Source organism: Columba livia, chromosome 2 (assembly GCF_036013475.1).
Source record: "Columba livia isolate bColLiv1 breed racing homer chromosome 2, bColLiv1.pat.W.v2, whole genome shotgun sequence".
Classification (NCBI taxonomy): Eukaryota; Metazoa; Chordata; class Aves; order Columbiformes; family Columbidae; genus Columba; species Columba livia.
This window is the reverse complement of record NC_088603.1, coordinates 118,284,632-118,304,692: the sequence shown is the minus strand read 5'-3', so window position 1 is coordinate 118,304,692 and position 20,061 is coordinate 118,284,632. Positions and strand designations below refer to the sequence as shown.

Below are 20,061 nucleotides of genomic sequence, written 5' to 3'. Positions count from 1 at the left end.
AGAGCAGCAACAGGTTATTTAATCAAGCTAGCTTAGGCTTTTCTTATTTAGTCTCAGGCCCCCCTCTGTAACAAGCATCTCCTCCTGCCTCTAGGGATAACTCTGTCTTAACCGGGTCACCTAATGCCAACAGAACATAAATAAACAACTGGATAATTCAGTTGACTTGTGCAAACATTTCTGTGCAAGATGTTCAACCCTCCTTTTCTATGCTCCTTAAAACAGGATAGATTAAATTTTTTTTTTCTTTTTTTTAGAAATTGGTGACTCCACTCCAGTAACTTCTATGTTTAAATCCTTATAATTACACACACAAACTCACCTCTAGTAGATTTCAGACACAATACACAGACTCACTGAAGTGGGAAAAATGCACTGTTGTGTATACCCTTGAAATTGAACTTCTTTTCACCTATTTCTTAGATCAACAAAGAATAAATAATTTGTGGGAAAACATTAAAAAATGCCAAGATCTTTTGCTGCTATTTCTTTCTTTAGGCAATTTCATAAATCTTAGCACCCTGCCTTCATTATGCACTGTCCACGTTCAGTCCACATTTTGACTAACTAAAAATCAGCTGCTTAAGAGGGGGATTGTTAAAATGCTCTCAAAGCCAGGAAAATAATTTTCATTTGGATTAGTAGATAAATAGAAGAAAAGTGGTGTTAAAAAATTCAAGAGAAACACACATGAAATAATCGCTTTGCCTATAGCATTCTAGCAGTGCCTGAAGTTATTTAATGAATACTTGCATCACATGCAACTGCAAAAGTTACCCATGCAAAATTTAAAATAAGATAGATGGATTCTAAACCAAGGTATCAATGTTTATTGCTTATTGTATAGTACACCTGCAAGAAGCAGTTCAGGATATCAGCTGAAAATTAAATGCTATAAAACCAGCTATGGACCTTCAGATATGAAACCCTGGCTGGTCGATGCAGCTTCCCCCTGTACCAACCACCTTCTTCTACTTGAAGGCAGCACTGGACTCTCTCTAGGCAGCAAGACCCTCCACACAAGCCCAGCAGAAGCTGTTCAGCTTCTCCAGGGCAGCATCCCCCTCCCAGTCAGCTCTTTCTCCTAGGAGGTGATGGTGCAAGACCTTATTGCTGTCTACAATTACCTGAAAGGAGGTTGTGGCATTGAGGCTGTTGGTCTCTTCTCCCAAGAAGCAAGTGACAGGACAAGAGGAAATGGCCTCAAATTGCGCCAGGGGAGGTTTTGATCGGATATTAGGAAAAAATAATTCACCTAAAGGGTTGTCAGGCATTGGAACAGGCTGCCCAGGGAAGTGGTGGTGTCACCATCTCTGGAGGGGTTTAAAAGACATATAGATGAGGCTCTTAGGGACATGGTTTAGTACCAATGTTAGAATAACACGTGGACTTGATGATCTTGAGGGTCTCTTCCAACCAAAATGATTCTATGGTTCTATAACTTAAGCAAGGCACATGGTGCAGCCACAGCTTTTTGCTCCCTTTCAACCTCACAGCCCTACAAAGCGAGCTAGTGCTTTGTAGATCAGGGTTCTGATCACAGAAAGCCAAATCATTAAGTACACAGTTCTTTTTCACCTGCAGAGGGAGTTAAGGGCAGAGCAAGCACAACCATTTAATCCCCAGGTATTCTCTCTAATTTGCAGCCGAGGTGCCCTCCCAGAGCGTGCTGAGCACACTCACATCGCCATCGGCAGACAGAGAGGGTTGGAAAGCGCCAATTCACCGCATTATCATCTGCCCTCCTTTGAAAACAACAAAGCCTTTTGAATTTCTTCATAAAAGTGTTCTTGAGCTTTATAAAGTCCAGACAAACCAAAAAGAAATCGACTTCTGCTCCACTGCTCTGGATCAGTTCTTAAATGAACACAATATTCTAATTTTAGCAATGCAGATAAAAAACAGCTAAATAACCTGAGTGTTTCAGACGGTATCAGAGACAGCTGGATAGAACTTAATTGCAACAGAGAATGCCTAGGGATTTCTAATTTAAAATTTCCTGAAGGAAAAAAAAGCTTTACTGAACATTTATTCTGAAACATCAGTTTTAGAATTAGCTCAGAGGTAAGCCTCCCATTCAAACAGAATCTTAATTTCAAAGAAGAATTAAAAGATGATGGTTGGCAGAGTTGCGAAAGCACTTGAGATAACCAGTTATCTAAACAGAGACGAAAGATCTTGGTAGACTTAATGACTTTGCCACTGAGCACCACAATGGCTTTACAGTCAATTAGCGCAAGTGGGGAATAGCTCCTAGTGCATTGCTCAGAGTGGCTATATATTCTAAGCAGTTTAAATTCTGTCCAACATAATATCTTCTATGAAAAAATTTATATATAATGCATTTACATCTTCCGATAGAAAACATCTGATAACCAGCTCTTTTCACTGACAACTGAGGGAACTGCATTGTAATCAGTGCCATAAATATTGCCCATTACCGATCCCTTTTCAAGCTTACTGCTCATGTTCCAAAATAAGTGCAGAGCCCTTTCCCTGGAGAGGAACAGTCCATGACCCAGTCTGTGCTGGTGGCCAACAGTCTGGAAAGCAGCACAACAGAAAAGGGCTTGGGCATCCAGGTGGACACCAAGCTGAGCACAAGCCAGCAACACATGCTGACAGCAAGGAATGCCAACAGCCCCCTGAGCTGCCCGGGGAAGGTTGTTGCCAGCAGGTTGAGGGACGTGATCCTCTGCCTTTACTCAGCATTGAGGTGAGGCACATCTGGGGCGCTAGGTCCAGTTCTGGGCTCCCCAGTGTGAGCAAGCCAGGAACATGCTGGAGAGAGGCCAACAAAGGGCCACAAAGATGAATGAGGGACTGGAGCACCTCACGTATGACGAAAGACTGAGAGAGCTGGGACTGTTCAGCCTGGAGATGAGAAGGGCCACCGGGGATCTTATCCATACCCGATGGGAGATTGCAAAGAAGACAGAGCCAGGCGCTTTTCAGTGGTGCCCAGTCAAAGGACAAGAGGCAGCAGGCACACACTGAAATGCAAGAAATTCCATTTAAACAGAAGAAAAAAAAATCTTCTCTGGGCAACTTGTTCCAGTATTTGATTACCCTCACAGTGAGGCTGGCGGGGTCTCCATCCTTGGAGATACTCAAAACCTGACTGGACATGGTGCTGGGCAACTCTAGGTGACCCTGGTTTGAGCAGAGGGGTTGGACTGGCTGCCCTCAGAGATGCCTTCCCACCTCCACTGATCTGTGAGAACTTCTATTACAGCATGCTCTGATTTTAGGACAATACAGAGTCCAACTGGAATATTTTTTAAACAGTTATCACAGCTGCTTCAATTAGCACCTGGATAACTTTTTGTGACTCTATCAGAGATGGCAAAAATAAATTCACAGTTGAAAGAAATTATTTTGTTCTTGCACTGAAAGAAGTTAGACGAACCAGCTTTGAAAGGCAGTAGTTTTCTATCTGTGGTGCTCCAGAAACAATTACTAATGAGTCCCACAATAATTATATATATCCCCCTCCAGTTCCAGCTTTACTATTCTTTATGCTAAAGACATAAGTTTTACAAACAGATGTACACTTCTGAAATTTAAAGCAGCGGATGTTGGCACTGTTCAGGTTTTGGGTACAACAAAGCTAGGCTGCAAATTACAGGTCCCTTTACATCACAAGCTCAGTCTTGCAGACAAGAGACCTATTTAATGTTTAGAGAGAAATCTTCCTTGAAGCTATGTGAGTAATTAGTATGCTGTTAAATATTTATGTAAAATTCCAAGGAAACTTGTGCATGAATACAATGAGGACGTGCGTGAAGACAGCGTGGTGAGTAATGGAAGCCCTGAGCAAGCACGAGACTTGGCTGAGCCCTCACAACCATGGCTTCAATGGAATTTGCGAATCACTCGCAGTCTATCTTCAGTTCAATTAAAGGACTTCATGAAGTGAATATTCCTGACTCACGCCATAGAAGAAAAAACAAAACAAAAACCAAAACACAAGAGGCCACAAAACTAGCAATTTCTTCATGAGCTAAAGAAAAACTCTCCACTCACAAAGAGTGAGAACAGTAAATGAATTAATATTCACACATGCTTATTGAGGCAGCTACACTGGGATGGTAGAAACTGCTCCATTTAGGGATGCTTAATGGCATAAGTGATGACAAATGATACTTAATGGGAATGAAACAACCTCAGACAAAAATCTGACTCAAATTGCAGCATCCCAACAAGCTGTGGTGCAGCCACCTAATTACGTTGTGGTGCTCACCTCCCTGGGGTGGCAGGGCCCTTCTGTCCCCTCAGCTCTCCATACCTGCACTGCTGTTGGACAGTCTGATGAGCTCTACATTGATCATCACTGCCAGACAGCTGGCAAAGCGAATTGTGTACAAATACTTGAAACAGAAGCATCTTTTACAAATTTCAAAAGAGCACTTCAAGCAAGAACATACAATGGAGTCTACTTGTCAGATGAAAAAGTTTTGTTGATGGCATGGCTCCCTCAGTTCATTTTTAATAGAAGGAGATTTGATAGGTGGGAACTAACCACATCCTTTACCCCTTCATAAATGATGACTTTTCTTTAGATTTAAAATAACCAACATTTTAATGGCAACTATTAGTTGTTCTCAACTGAAACTCCTATTTTCTCTAAAAACATCTTCAAGCGTGCAAGCATCCATCTTCAATGGGCGAAATCATTCTGCATAGGCTTAACAGAAGAATACAATTTAAAATGCTCTTAAAACCCTGCATTTTCTAAAATTCAACTGTCTGCTTAGCTATAAGGTGAAAGCAGTCTCAAAAAGAAAGAAAACATGCAAAGAAATGCATATTGAAATACGAAAGATCATGCAAAAATTTGAGCAACACAGACATTCAAACCACACCCACAGCAGACTGAAAATTAAGAGAGCAATTTTCTCCACTGTTTTTCAAACACAATCTTCCTTCTAGAAAAAAAGGCCCTGGCTCCTGCGCTGCAAGCAGCGTTCCTTCGTGGTCTAAACTCTCAGGCTCAGTGGGCTTAAAAATTGAGGTCTCTTGATGCTGGCAGAGGGGGTGTGTCTGTATTAAGGCTGAGCCACTTTCCTCTCTGCCTCCCAGGCCAGCACTGTCACCACACATGCTGTTGCTGTCAGCTCATACAATCCCTTGGCCTCATATGAACTAGGCACAAAAGCGTTTTCAATTTGGGCTCTTCTCATCTCCAGCTCTGCCACATCACACTGGAGCACCAGCACCATTGCGAGGAGAGGTTGCCATCGCCAATACCAAGTGCCTGCCACCTGAGGAAAAAGGTGGCACGTTTCACTGGAAACCAAAGGGAAAAAGAAAAGCATTGGAAGGTGTTTCCTAGTCCCTCAGGAGCCCTAGCTATGTCACCAGCTGCTAAAATAAAATCACTTTCATTGAGTATTTTTATCCCTCAAAATTAATTTACAGCACATCTGTCACAGTAGGATATACCATTTCCCTATAGAAAATTCAGTATTTTTCTTGCATAATTGGCTCTTTGATGGCACACACATTATATATAAAGCATTCATGCACAAACAGTTCATTCTGCCCTGGTTATTTTCCCTGTCATAGCGTAAGTATTTTTAGCCCTCATGTGATCCTCCAGTATTTTCCAGCTCTGCTTTAGTCATCCTGCTCTCACTGAATATTTCAAACTAAAATGTCTAACAGCCTTCAGATCTAAGAACCTCTTGCATTTTTAGCTTATATGTAAATAATTAATTTTATTAGGGTGTCTTTGACCCACGTATTTTTGACAGCCCACACCCACACACAAAGCAGTGCTCCATGGAGATTTGCTCTGACACACAGCAATATTACATAAGACACTAAGCTATAACCCTGACAACCTGATCATCGTTTTCGATTTGATCAGATGAAGATTTTTCTGCTATTTTCCACAGGGGTCATTAGCGCTGGCAGAAACAACAATGCCCTAATATTTTAATCCCTCGCCATAATTTTGCCTCCAGATCTGCAGGCTGTTTACCACTGCATTAGAGAAGAGCGGAGGCTGCTGGAGATCGAAAGTCGGCTCTGGACTGGCAGATGGTGTTATATCTAAAAGCAGCTGTGATGCTGTTGGCAGGGAGCCTGCAGCGGTGGTCTGTGCTGCTGGTTGCACTCCTCCAAGGATGAAAACATACTCGTTTCCCCAAGCAGGGAGCTGCATTTACCTGGCAACTCCTCCCTTGCTGCTCCTGCTCTTTGTAGAAGCCGCCTTTTACACGTGTCACCGAAGCCATCAGCCCTGCATACAGCCACCAGCTCGGCAACAAATCGGCTCTGTCTCTCAAGGAAGGGATGAGGCGGTGCAAGGGTGGCACAGCAGATTAGTTGTAGGGAACTATTTACGCTTCCATTTCCGAGCTGCATTACCCTTGACCTGCGCTGACTCCTCCGTCAGATCGCCTTTGGAAGGGGTAGGGATGTGGCTGCCGGCCTGCTCCCCAATTAGCACAAAAACCGGTTCATTTTCAGATTTCTTGAGTTTTGGTTTGTTCTAAAAGCACTTTTAAAAATGAAATAAAGACCACACTCGACATTTACAAACATATAGGTAAGTAACCATGTATAGGTATGGAAAGCAGCCACCTGATAACATGAGTCTTGTTAAGCTTTAGTGACAGATTAAAATACCAAAAATAATTCTAACTCATGGCAGTACCTTTGTAGGTAAGCTTTCACAGTAGTCTTCAGGGATTTGACTGCTTTCTTCTTAACTGAAAGACATATCTTAAGTCTACCTCTGAAACTACAGTGTTAGAACAGTGTTATAAAGTAGTTATGAATAAGTAAAGAGATCAGTACCTCCTAAATCACTCAAAACCAGAATTCTGGCAAAGAGCACTTGAAGAGTTATTCTGTGGAATACCAGGAAACATCTGAAATGCATATGAAATTACTAGTACTGAAATAAGTTATTATTTTAGAAATGTATATATATATTCAATTTAGAATAGGCATATTTAAAAACCTGACCAAAACAAAAATACAGTATGAATGTGTGCCCATATGTCTGCTTCCTCCTGATACTAAGCAACAAATGCATACATTTATGTAGGTCTACTGTATAATGTTTAAAAACTTTTAGATTATGCTGAAAGATCTTGTGGGTTCTTTACTTTCACTGTTGCTTCTTTTGGTTTTGTTAATGAACTGAAACAAGGCAGTACGAATATTTCAAAGCTTCAGTGTTAATGTACAGCAAATCACATAAATCAAGAATGATACATAAAAAAAAGAAAATGTACAGAAGAGAGGCAAGCTATTGTGGCAAACTGCTATGGATGCCTGGGAAATGCTTGCTGCATTGGTGTAACAAGTTATTGCATCAAGCAGCCCACCAGGTTTACTGCTCCCACAGCAAAACCAGTGGAAGTAAAGCCATAACTAAGACCTCAGCCATTTCACTGAAGACCCAGGAAAGTCATATAATAAAGTATTCAATACAAAAGTCATAGACAGCAGCTTAAACTGTGCCACTTGATGTACTGATGGGCAGGTATTCCTTCTTTGAGCTCCAGATGGGGTTAGGGAATTCTTAACCTGCTGCAGGAAAACTCACGAGACCTTATCTTTTTGCCTTTTTCGTATAAACAGATAAACTTCTTTTGCTCACATGGGCATATTATGGTTGCTTATAACAACTGCAATGAATACTCCTTCATTTCCAGCTAAGTGCACATGTGCACAAGACAGAGGTACAGCAGCACACCTCCCATGGCAACTTCCCAACGGCACAGCCTTCCTTCCACATCACCGCAATGTACTACTGAACAGCAGGAGAAGAGGCACAGAGCAGCCTGCAGATGCGCACAGCACTCCTCCCAGAGGCTCATATCAACACACACCCAGGAAGGGCTCCCAGCCTTTCAAGCCACCAGGCAACGTGATGTGGTGAGGTGAGGCACAATGGCACAACGCTTCAGTGAAATGAAAATGTGCTTACCCAGAAACTGAATAAACCTAAGAATGACTGACACCTAACTGAAATAATCCTGTTCTAAAATGCAAGTCGCAAAAAAAGCTAGAAATCTTACTTTACAAGCGTAATGTCTGTACCCACCCACTTTTCCCAGCTCAACAGTAAGAAAATCAGTGTCCTGCCTGTCATAATTCTGGACAATATTTAAGTTGATAATGAAGGAAGCTTTCCATGAAGAAGCTAACTCCCACAGCCACAGAATCTTAACAAAACTCATCACACTATATCTCAGTTGTCCTATTCCATACAAGGGCTGGGTGGCATGCGACACGCTCTTCATGCAACCAGCAATGGGACACCAGATCACTGCTTTATCCTCCATATCAGCTGGCTGGTTCCACTCCAGTAGCTATTCTGTTTCTCTAGGATTGTCACCTCCACAGCTTTAATTTGGATGACGTGGTTGTCACTTTGGTAAAAACAAACCATCTGCAAGAAGAATTAACAAGCATGGTAAAGCCTGTATTTAATAAAAGTGTCTTTTCCAATTTCTCAATTGGACACCACCATGACATGAGCACTTGGGTTTTTTCATTTTCAAAGGGAATGCAAGACATCACACAGGAAATCATAGCGTACCAGGCCCTGAAATTCAGAAGTTCAGACACACTATGGTGCAAACCAAAGATGTAAACAAGCTTTAGAAGCCCAGAGCAGAACAGGCCAGGTATTAGGTGCTTGGTTTCCTGGAAGTGCTAATGAGCTGAAGGCAGCTGGCCAAGCATCCTCCACTTTGACGTCAGAAGTGATCAGAGCAGATTGCTGAAATCTGGGTATGATTCCAGAGTGCAAGTCAGCCTGAAACTGAGGGTGTCTCACACCTGCCCCTTCCCTGCTAGCACTGGTGCACATCTGAGCCCATGAGAAGACAGGTCACAGAATTAAGTAAACTGAAAATAAATCATTATTTGAGGACTCAGGATGAATAAGGTAAAACCAGGACAGACCAATAAAGCAATTAAAGCATGTGTGTTTCTTTATGCACAAACCTATCTACCTACAGGCAATCAACCTCACTAACACTTGTTTAGAGTTTGGGTATTTTTTTACTGTGAGCTGCTCTCCTGGTCACTTAACTCTCAGTTATCAAAAAATGGCATCTGCTGAGTGATCAGACATGTCCACATTACATAAACATGAAAGATCAGACTTAGTCCTTTGGCCTGTTCCAGGAACACTGTTGTGGTTTAAGCCCAGTAGGCAGCTAAGCCCCCCACACCTGCTCACTCACTGTCCCCTGGCAGGATGGGGAAAAGGAGTAGAAAGGTAAAAATGAAAAATTTCACTGTTTGAGATAAAGACAGTTTAATACGTAAGGAAAAAGCCATGCATGCAAGCAAGGCAAAACAAGGAATTCATTCATCACTTCCCATAGGCAAGCAGATGTTCAGCCATCTCCAGGAAAGCCAGGCTCCATCATGCCTAACAACTATTTGGGAAGACAAACGCCATCACTGCCAACATCCTTCTCTTTCCCCAGCTTCTATTGCTGAGTATGACATCATATGGTACAGAAAATCCATCTGATCAGTTGGGATCATCTGTGTCCCCTCCTAACTTGTTTGTACCCCCAGTCTACTTGCTACTGGGTCAGCGTGAGAAACAAGAAAGGCCTTGATGCTGTGCCAGCACTCTTCAGCAATAACTAAAACACCCCTACATTATCAACACTGTTTTCATCACAAAACCAAAATATAGCCACATATAAGCTCCTATGAAGAAAGTTAACTGTCCCAACCAAAACCAGTACAAATGCAAAGTAAAAAGTGAGAACACAGAGGTATCTTTGAGAAAGAGCAATAGTTGCACATTCCCCACTTAGAGGATAAGCGTACCTGAACAGTAAGCACATATAAAACCACAAATAAATCAATTTTTCCTTCTGGTCAGCCTTTAAGATTTTGAAGCATTTCACTCACCATAAAATTAATTAAACAAAAATCTGCCTGTGGTAGCAATTTCTTGTAAGCGTGGAGCTGTGAAAGAGGACCACGCTCCTTTTAATGTTCTTGAATACACTCACACATATCTCATTCATTGCCAAGAAGGTTAAATGTCTTTGTCTCCACCATCAGCCATCACTAGACTCCACATTATTTGCATCAAGAGTTCAGCTAGGGACACCCTCTGCTAAAGAGGGCTGGGCCAAACTAGAGCACACCACAAGAAGTTAACTTCTGCCATCTCAGATGCTACGCCTATGACAAGGCAAAAAGAGCAGTCCAGCCACACGAGGAAATTATTTTTAACTAGTATTTATGTCAAATGGATCATGGTTCATAATTGTCTTCAGAGACAGAAACTGATTTCTTTAAGATGCAAAATACCTGCAGTCGGAGAATTTGCATGGTGAGACTTTTTGGGCAGGTTGAAGATCTGTTCACCAGGATCTGGTGGGGGAATAGCGTCTTGGCCTTGTCGAGCTTCCACAGGATCATACTCCTTCCCATCATAGTTAGCATCAAAGAACTTCTTAAACCATTGAATGAAATCTAAGTTGTCTTGGAAGCGCCCTTTGACCAGTTTTTCCACGGGAATTACCTGAAAGATGGAATAAAGGTTCCAATAATATATCATTGACATTTTTAAATATAAAAATTACATATACATAGTTATTTGAAAAAAAAAAAAATCTAGTAACTATATCAGCATATATTCCTCTGCCATAGTTTTCTTCCTAGAAGAAAGGAAATTATGGTGGATTTGGAAGTGGTCTTAATAAGAAATAAACCAGAAATAAAACGAAGACACGGCCTTTGAAGTGCCTGTTCAGTAGGTGTATGTAAGCCTTTGTAACTGCTCCTCCACAGAGTTCCTCCTTTATTATTGCAGTGACAGACATGATGAAGCTGCTCTGAGAGTAACGCTATATTCAACTACCTAGGGATTTCTGGTTTTAATGAACATGCTACAGTTGGGCATTTTAAAAATGAACAGTTCTTCAAAAGGTCCAGAGAGCAGTTTCTTGCTCTCTGTCCTACCATTTGAACTACAAAAAACCCAGCAGCTTTTCAAAGACATGCTGAAGTTCAAACCAACCTACATTTTGGTAGTACATGTTTATCATATGAACCAACCCTGAGGTTTTAACCGTGTAATTTTTTTCCATTCCATATATAGCCATACATAGAACAGTTCATGGACATGCAGAGTTGACTAAAATGCCTAGAAAGTTTTAGCAAAACAAAAGAAAGGCTATGAGGATGCCTCCATATCCTGCAAAATTTTTCACAGAAATGAAGCCCCCAAAAGGTGACTTGGGCCAATATTACAGTGTGAGGTGGTGGTTCAGCATCGCTCTGCAGGAGGCTCAACCTTCACAGATGCTGTGGGCAGCCAGGGACTATGAAGGGAACGCTGCAGAAGCAGGGCTGCCCTGCCTTGCTCAATTCATGCAGCCAATCAAAGAACCAAGTTCCACAGATCTTAATGCCTCCTGAATGCAGTCAATTTTCAGCTAGAAAAAGGGTACCCAAAACCATTGCAATTTGCTTTTCTTCAACGTTAAGCCAACTGTGCAGCATTTTATAAGTCTATAATACTCCTACAAGGATTAAGGTAGCACTTTGCATGTCCTTTCAGGTTGTTCCTTTTGCATCTTAATTCTGCATTGAGAAAGTACAGCAAGTTTGCTCCCTACAGAAAAATTGACAATGTTGACTTTATGAGGCTTTTCAATGTTTCACTAATAAGTTATACTCTAAATAGATGCATCTACAGCATTTTCAGGAAATAACGAGGGTTTTCCACTCTTTTCAAAAAGTCTTACAAGACTCTCTATTAAGGCTGTTTAAATTTCAAAATAAGGCCACACTACAAGCCAGAGCAGAACCTTAAATGGATATACAGGTAGTACATCTGTGTAGAAGTAAAGTATGACAACATAACTTTCATTACTCATTTTTATCAACAGAGTAGTTTACATTGGTGAGCCTGTCAAATTCACACATTCAACCATAAACCAGTACCTTATGGCTGAACAAACCATTCTCTAAGGGCCCTCCATTCTTTACAATATCACATATGCTGGCCAACCTACCAAATAATTGCATACATTATTTCAGCTCTTGAATACTTCAAATTCCTTAAACCCCATTTTGGACAAGAAACATGCAACACTTATAAGAACAGCATATTTCCAAGCCATATGGTTGGAAATTCACGTCACCAGTAATTTTACTGTATCTAAAATTAAGGTTCACTGATGATAACGAATTCCCAACACATGGTATTTTATCAGAAGGGTTTCTGATATTAAGATGTAATGAGTCGGGCTGCACAATTCCTCAGCAGACACATGGACTCCATTTTCACCTTGTACCTAAATGGAGCACACCAAATTTCTCCCTTCACACGTAAATACCTTTTTCTCAGATAATGAAAGGTCATGAAGAATGTCTTCACATACAACTTGTACTCCAGTTCTCAGTCCAAAAGTTGAAAAAGTAGTTTGAAGTTTATTTCCCCTATTTATTCATTTCACCCTATTTATACAACTTTTGAAACTTGTAGTGATTGAAATACAAATACAGAGTGCCTACCTTATCCACATTCATTCTTTTAAATGATGCTTGCAGAAGTTTGAAGTTGTGAATGTATTCATGCTCCAGCTTTGCTTGAAACTTCACTTTCTTCAAGCTAATGCACCCTGGGAACAACATGTCCATGAACTGGCAGTAAGCTGCTCCTATAACAAGAGAATGCGTTGACATTAATCCAGATGCACCCAGCTAAGACCAAATGGCGTTTAATGTCATTAGCAGAAAGCATGAGCAGAAAGCAACCGTGCTGAGTAAGTCCCTGCTGTAATTCAACCTAACACTATGCACCCAAGATCTACTTGCTTCATGTACATTGAATAGTGTAACATATTCATATGGGTTTTTTCCATTCACTCTGGATGCACGACACACTGTTGTGTAGCATCTGAAGAACCACCATGACTAACGCAAAGTAAATCTTTCTTCTATTTAAAACTGATATTCTTGGAATCCCTATACACCATAGGACTGTCCATACAGTGAGAAGATCAGAGTCGAAATGGAAATCTCTTAATAAGCTCCCTCAATCCTCACACCTCCCTGAATTCTACCAAGCCAAGATCTTCTTTCTTCTGGCACCTATTTGAATGCCAATCAAGTCCAAGGCAATAATTTAAGATTATATCACACCACAATTAAAAAAAAAAAAAAAATTGTGAAGCTCTAGCTTGTTAAAACATATTAGCCAGTTCCTACCCCTCTAAAACAAACACCTTTACTGATTTTCATCTCCTAAGAAAGCATTTAAATAAGCAGACTTCAGCGTAGTCCACCCATAGATTTTGGAAACTGGGCTGCCAGCTTTAGTTCTCGCTCAAAACAAGAAGGTTTCTAAGTTCAACTTTGAGGGCTACCTGAACTGGTGTATTAGTAGGTAGGGGTGTGTGTATAATTAAACCAGCACAGAGCTGCAAGTACACGGAAAGTTTCTGAACAGTGTACTGAGTACAGCTAACAGGCGCAGCCTTCTGTTGCACGCAGGGAGCTTCCTCCTACATCATCATCACATCACTGTCATCTGCAAAATAAGTCCTTACTGTTGACACACTCAAGTGTTTGGAAATTAAGGCTGAAAATGTTTGAGGAAATCAGAGGAAAACCAATTTCAGTTCTTCTTCAGAAGAGAGTTTTGTACAAAATGCTTTACACTCAGCAAAGGTTCAGTGAAATCCATTTCTGGAGCAGAGGGCTGCAGAGTGTGCAGCCCCTGCGCTGGAACGTACAGGGAACTGATCGCCTCATTACCCCTGACAAGTTCAATTTCACTTCCACAAAAAGGACTTCTGAGTATTTAGTACAGATCAGTTTTGACAAATGAGTGTCCAGATCTCACCTAGCAGTTCAGCTCAGTACCAACAACAATGATTTTTATTAAAAAAAAGTATGAGCTGAGTGCTCATACAAAAACAAAATTAACAAAGCGGACATCTGGCTTCCTCAGTTTTACAGGAGGGGCAACAATAAATTAACTTAACAACATTTTTCTCCATGGGCACGCATGTGTTTTGACAGGACCAACTTTATGCATGAGATAGTTCCCATTCTCTGTATCCACTCAACCATCACACATAAAGGGTTACAGAGCTCACAACCTCCCAAAACGAGAAGCAGAGTTTAAGAGTGGAGTTCAAAAAAAGTCTCCCAAAATAGTGATATAAGTTTTGCTAAGTGACTTGCCAAGATCAAGCTTCAGTGCTGAAAATCACGGCCATTAACAAAAAAAAATTCACTTCACACAGCTTTGTGGGCGAAAACTGTCATTAAAAAGTCGAATTTTCCAAGGACACCTTGTGCTTAGTTGTTTGCAATGGTTTTGATATGACTAGGAATCAAAGAAATATTCCCTAAAGGAAAAGGAGCCTTCTGGCAAGTTACAAACATCAGATGACAAATTTGCATCTTCTTATAGAAAGCTATATAAACACAATTAGCTATTCAAAACTCATCCTCAGCAAGAAGACTGGTAAATACGTGGCAACAGAAAAATGACATTAAAATTAAAAGCATGGATATACAGATAACACATGGCTTGACTACATTTATTACTATCTAATTTCATGCAAAAGGATTATTATGCAATCATTTCATGTTATAAATTGAATTTGTTCCTAACTGCCCTTTCATCCTCCCCATACCCCAATTATAAGCTTTACTCTGATATCTAAGTAATTGCCTGGAGGCCTTGAAAATGCACCGCGCAACCTTTCATCTAGATCCTTTTAGAAAACTAGAAACCCAAAGTGTTCACATCAGATTTTCTCCTTCTGCTGGTAATGCAGATTCCTTCTGCGTGCCTTTAGATACAATCTTACTAGGTTTTTAGACTCTAGTTATGGTATTTCCTTGTGTTTCCTTCACATGGTGCTGGCAGCTGTTTCTGTGATTTGCCAGCCAGGAGGTGGTCCTGGGTCTGCACAGCACTCGAGGGCAGAAAAGACCAGACTGCATCCACACGACAGCACGAACCTGGTCTCTAATACACCGAAGCTGCCTGCCGGGCTGTTTCCCCAACAGGATGATTTTATTACATTGGCAAACACAGTTCATTAAAATGCTCCTTCCTGAAGCACAGAGGCAACATACAAACATGGACTGAAGACTGTGAACAGGAGAAAGTAAAAATATCATTACAGTCAACTGGGAGTACCTGATTTTGGACACAGAGGTTATGTACGTGTTTAATATTATATAGGTATGGTTTATAATTTAAAATTTCACCCTCTAAAGCTTGTAGCTGTCACGTTGCATTTGGATGCCAAACACCAGTGCAGCAGAATGGGGCCGCTGCTTTTTGCGCTGCCCATCGCTGAGATTTCCTGGAGGCAGCAGGAAGAGCAGCCCTACTTCAGTCACGCAAGACCACAGCGCCTTTACCTCACAGCACGGCGTGGAGGCACGTGGTCCTCTGCATACCAGACAGCACGTTAGGCCTGTTCAGTCTACTATACAACTGAAACGTCAATGCAGGTGCATGGGAAAGGAATATTTTTAACAGAACATAAAGAAAATGGCAGTAGAGATAATGGCGTCATGGCTTGTGATACACCTCTTGCATAATTTACGTGAACAAAAGGATTTTTATGCCATTATATTTTATTCAAGATTTTAAAAGCTCCTCACGTTTTCTGCCAAAAAAACCTGAATACCAACTCTCACGCTCTCCAAAAGCTAACACTCGCCCCGTCCAAAAGCTAACAAATCTATACACAAGAGTTGAAAACATACTACATGTCCAGAACGGCTCTCACAATAAATCTATCGCTATGACCAAAAAACCCTTATGGGCATGAAAACATGCACATACACACACACTAACAGAAATAATTTGAAATCTGCTCAAATGAAAGATGAAAACTACAGCTGGTAGCACTGCACAAGAGGGATCAATGCTAAAACCCTTTTATCCTGCACTAGTTAACAAGCAATTTAGAACCACTGGCTGAAAGTCCTTTCATGTTTTGATCTCCAATATTGATGCAGCCATTAGTTAAACAAGATATTCACAGGCCAGACTCCAAAAGCAACCCAGAAACAGGGCTGTGCTGGATCACACCCCCAGCAGACACTACTTGTGGCCTGATGACTGAGCAGGAAGAGCCCTGCATCATTCCAGAGCCTGCAGGTGTTCGCTGGGCTGCCCACTGCAGGCAGAGCAGGCGGCATGGGGGTCGCACCCCCAGGGTGGGCAGGCAGCTGCCAGAGGAGGAGAAGGTATGCTGGGACAGAACTGAGACACAAAACAACCACCCAGGAATTGAAAAGGTGTTTGTTCAAAGCAATTAGAATTGCATCATTTTGCCACATGCAGTGGTAAACCCGGAAGCTTCGACCCAATCTATAAAATCAAAATATTTTACAGCATTTTCAGAGTTTGAGAATGTGTTTCACTAGCCCCCCTTGCAATGCTGAACTCATTCTACCTTTTGTTCTGTACTTTTCTTTCCCTGCTGCTATGTGTCCTCCCCAGACTGTCCATACTGACTTACAGTTTGCTCTGAAACATATGCACTCTGCATCATTACAGATTTTCAGTTTTCCTCCCTTCTCCTCTTCCATCTGGAGGCTGATGAATCCACAAATGCAAACAAGTATTTTCTTGATAATCAAAAATAGTTCTGCCTCTGACTATTTAAAGCACAAGGAAATTAAAGGAGATAATGAAGACAAGAGAGTCCTGTTTGCTACAAGTTTTTACTGCTCAGTAAGCCTCCTAGATTTCAGCTGGAGGGCAAAATAAGATCCTTGGCTTTTTTAGCATTTATGTTTATATATTTATAAAGGAAAAGGAAAATATTATTCGCAAACTAACTTATTAAAATATACTATAGTTAGTACATAGTATACTAACGAAGTACTTAGCAAAAATACTATAAATATAAACTCGAGTGTTGCCAAGTCTATATTTGTCCCCTACAGGAGGAGTCAGGTCAATCCTTCACATCAAATGCCAAAAGACACTGTCCCTCCCCGCTCATCCCTGCAATGTGTGGGAGCAAGATCCCAGAAAATCACATAAAACCACACCAGTCAACATGGGAACACAAAGGGCCCACAAAAAGACAGGGCCTGTCTGCGTGTGGGGATGCTTTGTTTTAATTCTCATGTCCAAACCACAGCAAAAGGAGCTAAGTGCTACACTAGAATTTTGCTAGAAACACTTAGTAAGAATGTTGTTCTAAAATGGCATGCAATTCAAGTTTAAACCTTTTTGCCAGGCCTCAGTTGGATTGTCATACTCTCGTTTTTGAAAAATCCCATCTGGGAAAAAGGCTGACTGTAATTAGAATTTTTTGTTAGTTTCTTTGCTTTAAGGAAATATTTGTCAGATAATCTAAAAACATATATCTAGTCACATTAGATACTAATTCCTTCAAATTATTCATTTTCTCCAAAGCTGCAACAACCTGACCACGCATTTGGAAAATACGGCATGATTTGTATGCATATTAGTCATCAGGATTTCAGCTCACTAGAGCAATGGTTGCTAACACTGGTGGGAATCTGCACACACCCGGTGCTTCTGTTACTGGGACAACAACAACAATAAGAGGCAGTAACTTGCAAGGAGCATGTGTGACAACAGATTTGATAGGACAGGAGAAAAAAAAGCAACACTAAGGCCAGCAGTCATGGTTTGCAGCACAGCAGCACTTGAGGCTTGCCTTTAACCTCAGGATTCCTAGAATTGCGTCTGTGGGAGGGATGTTGACAGGTTTTTGACGTAGATATCAAAGCATAGATTTCCTTTTAGATTTCAAATATAGGTGTTCTGTTATGCCAATCAAGGGTTTTTTTAAAAAACTGAGCATGTCTGAGAGTTGTGTTACATATAGTCACATGTTTAAGAAATAGCACAGTTCATACAATCATAGAATTGTTTTGACTGGAAAAGACCTTTGAGATCAAGTCCAACCTAGCACTGTCAAATCCACCACTAAACCATTTCCCTAAGCACCACATCTACATGTCTTTTAAACACCTCCAGGGATGGTGACTCCACCACTTCCCTGGGCAGCCTGTTCCAATGCCTGACAACCCTTTCCATGAATAAATTTTTCCTAATATCCAACCTGGACCTCCTCTGGCACAACTGGAGGCCATTTCTTCTTATTCTATTACTTGTTACTTTGGAGAAGAGACCAACACCCTCTGTGCTACAACCTCCTTTCAGGTAGTTGTAGACAGTGATAAAGTCTCCCCTCAGCCTCCTTTTCTCCAGGCTGAACAGCCCCAATTCCCTCAGCTGCTGCTCACAGGACTTGTGCTCCAGACCATTCACCACTTTGTTGCTCTTCTTTGGAGATGTGCTAGCATTCCACTGAAGACCACAGTCTTCAAATTCATATTTGCATTTCCAGTATCACCTATATGACCTAGGATATATGTCAACACAATTCTATTTCTGTAATTAAAAAAACCTTCCTGATTTAAGAAGTTTCATCCCATTTTCTGGTAAATGTTGAAGCCCACTTCAATTTATGACCTGCTTAGTTGTAGAGAAGCAATTCATGGGGCTGTGAATCAATGAAGCCATCCTGGCCTGAGCTTCACCCTTCCCAGCAAAGGTCTTGGGAGGGCACTTAAAAAGATGATGTAGATTAGAGTACAGCCCTTCATTCCTGCACATAGTTGCATGAGCACAGGTGCAAGATGTGCAAGATGGTGGCTTCTGAAAGCAACACAGAAAACAGCCTACAGAGCTATGTATCTCATACAACCTTACTGATGCTCGTTGAGACACATGCCTCAGAAAATCCTTTTCCACACAGGTGGAGCATTTGTATATTTGTATGACATAATCCAGAATACTCACTGATCATTTAAAATAATGCATATTAGAGGGAGGTTTCTCCCATGTTAACTTGTATTCTCTTTTTCTTAAATATGTAAATTGCTAAGCTGCTCATAAATTATACACAGCAGAGTTCTTAATAGTTAATTTTTAGCAAAAAATTATTATAGAACTCATTAATTTTTAAATGGGAAGATCAGAACAATTTCAAAAAACACAGTTCCCATTTAACGTAATAGCTGCATAAGTCATCATGCCTAACAAAAGTAGCGCGCTTTTGACTTATATTAATTACAAGCTCTTTAAAAAGGGGGGAGATCAAACAGCTGACTCTGAATGCTATGAGTAACTAAATAATAACTTTTAAAAGTGAAAACCTTGTTTAAGTTCTATTCCTCCTGAATTCTTAATGAATGACATTAAAAAAAAAAAATGGCTGAAAATCTCATTATACTGCTTCCTCAAAGTTTTGGATATTATCTTAAATCCAATCATTAACATCCATTGTATCCCTTTAAAGCCAAACATCATATGGAAGTCATTAGAGAGTCATCGAACACCGAGCATCCTCTGTGTTGCATGACCTCAGGACAAGATGCCAGTTCCTTGAAACGTGGCTTGGTTACAGAGCGCAAATGGGATCAGGCCACGTTTTAATCATGTTTCCAAGTCAGTCTAGAGACCCAGGCTTTGCAAGGCTGCAAACTGGGGAGAGGGGAGAAGAACAAAACAAAACAGAACACCAAAACAAAAACCAACATGCATACGTAAAAAAACCCAAAACCAAACCAACACAACACATCCAAGCCCCACTGATGTTGAAACATGCTGCTTCAGCTTTGCAGGCACTAGCGCACCAGGCTGTATAGAAACCATGCTGGCACCAAATGCTCCAACAGGGTCCTATAACGCAGATTTTAGTAATGTATATGCAGGAAGTTATAGGTTCATATGGGCAGTGAGCAAAATATACCTTCTGAGACATGAAAAAATAAACAAATCCTATGCAGCTAGGCCACAGAATACACCCCTTTGCATGTATATACACATAAATGACGCACAGAAGAAAAAGTCCTTTTCACCTTCTCTCTGCCAGACCAACACCTTTCTTCTCCCATTCCCTCAGCCCTGCTCAGGAAGATCTTTGGTGGGTGCAGGAGAGCAGAAAAGTCTCTCTCACACCACCTCCTCCTGCTGCGGAGGGCCCATGGTCAGAGTGGTGCCAGAAGAACAATGACCGCCTG

The 20,061-nt window shown here is 41.1% G+C and overlaps 1 protein-coding gene across 6 annotated transcripts in view; it reads right to left on the bottom strand.

The window, feature by feature from the left end:
- The window catches only part of MAPRE2 (microtubule associated protein RP/EB family member 2), a 104,582-nt gene that overhangs the window by 14,794 nt on the left and 69,727 nt on the right, over positions 1-20,061 (bottom strand). For all 6 annotated transcript variants that reach the window (XM_065053481.1, XM_013368110.3, XM_065053479.1 and 3 more), the window contains 2 exons: positions 12,526-12,671; positions 10,312-10,525 (listed from right to left, as the gene is read on the bottom strand). In XM_065053481.1, coding sequence (XP_064909553.1) covers positions 10,312-10,525; positions 12,526-12,671 — 360 coding nt within the window. The remainder of the gene's footprint in view (positions 1-10,311; positions 10,526-12,525; positions 12,672-20,061) is intronic.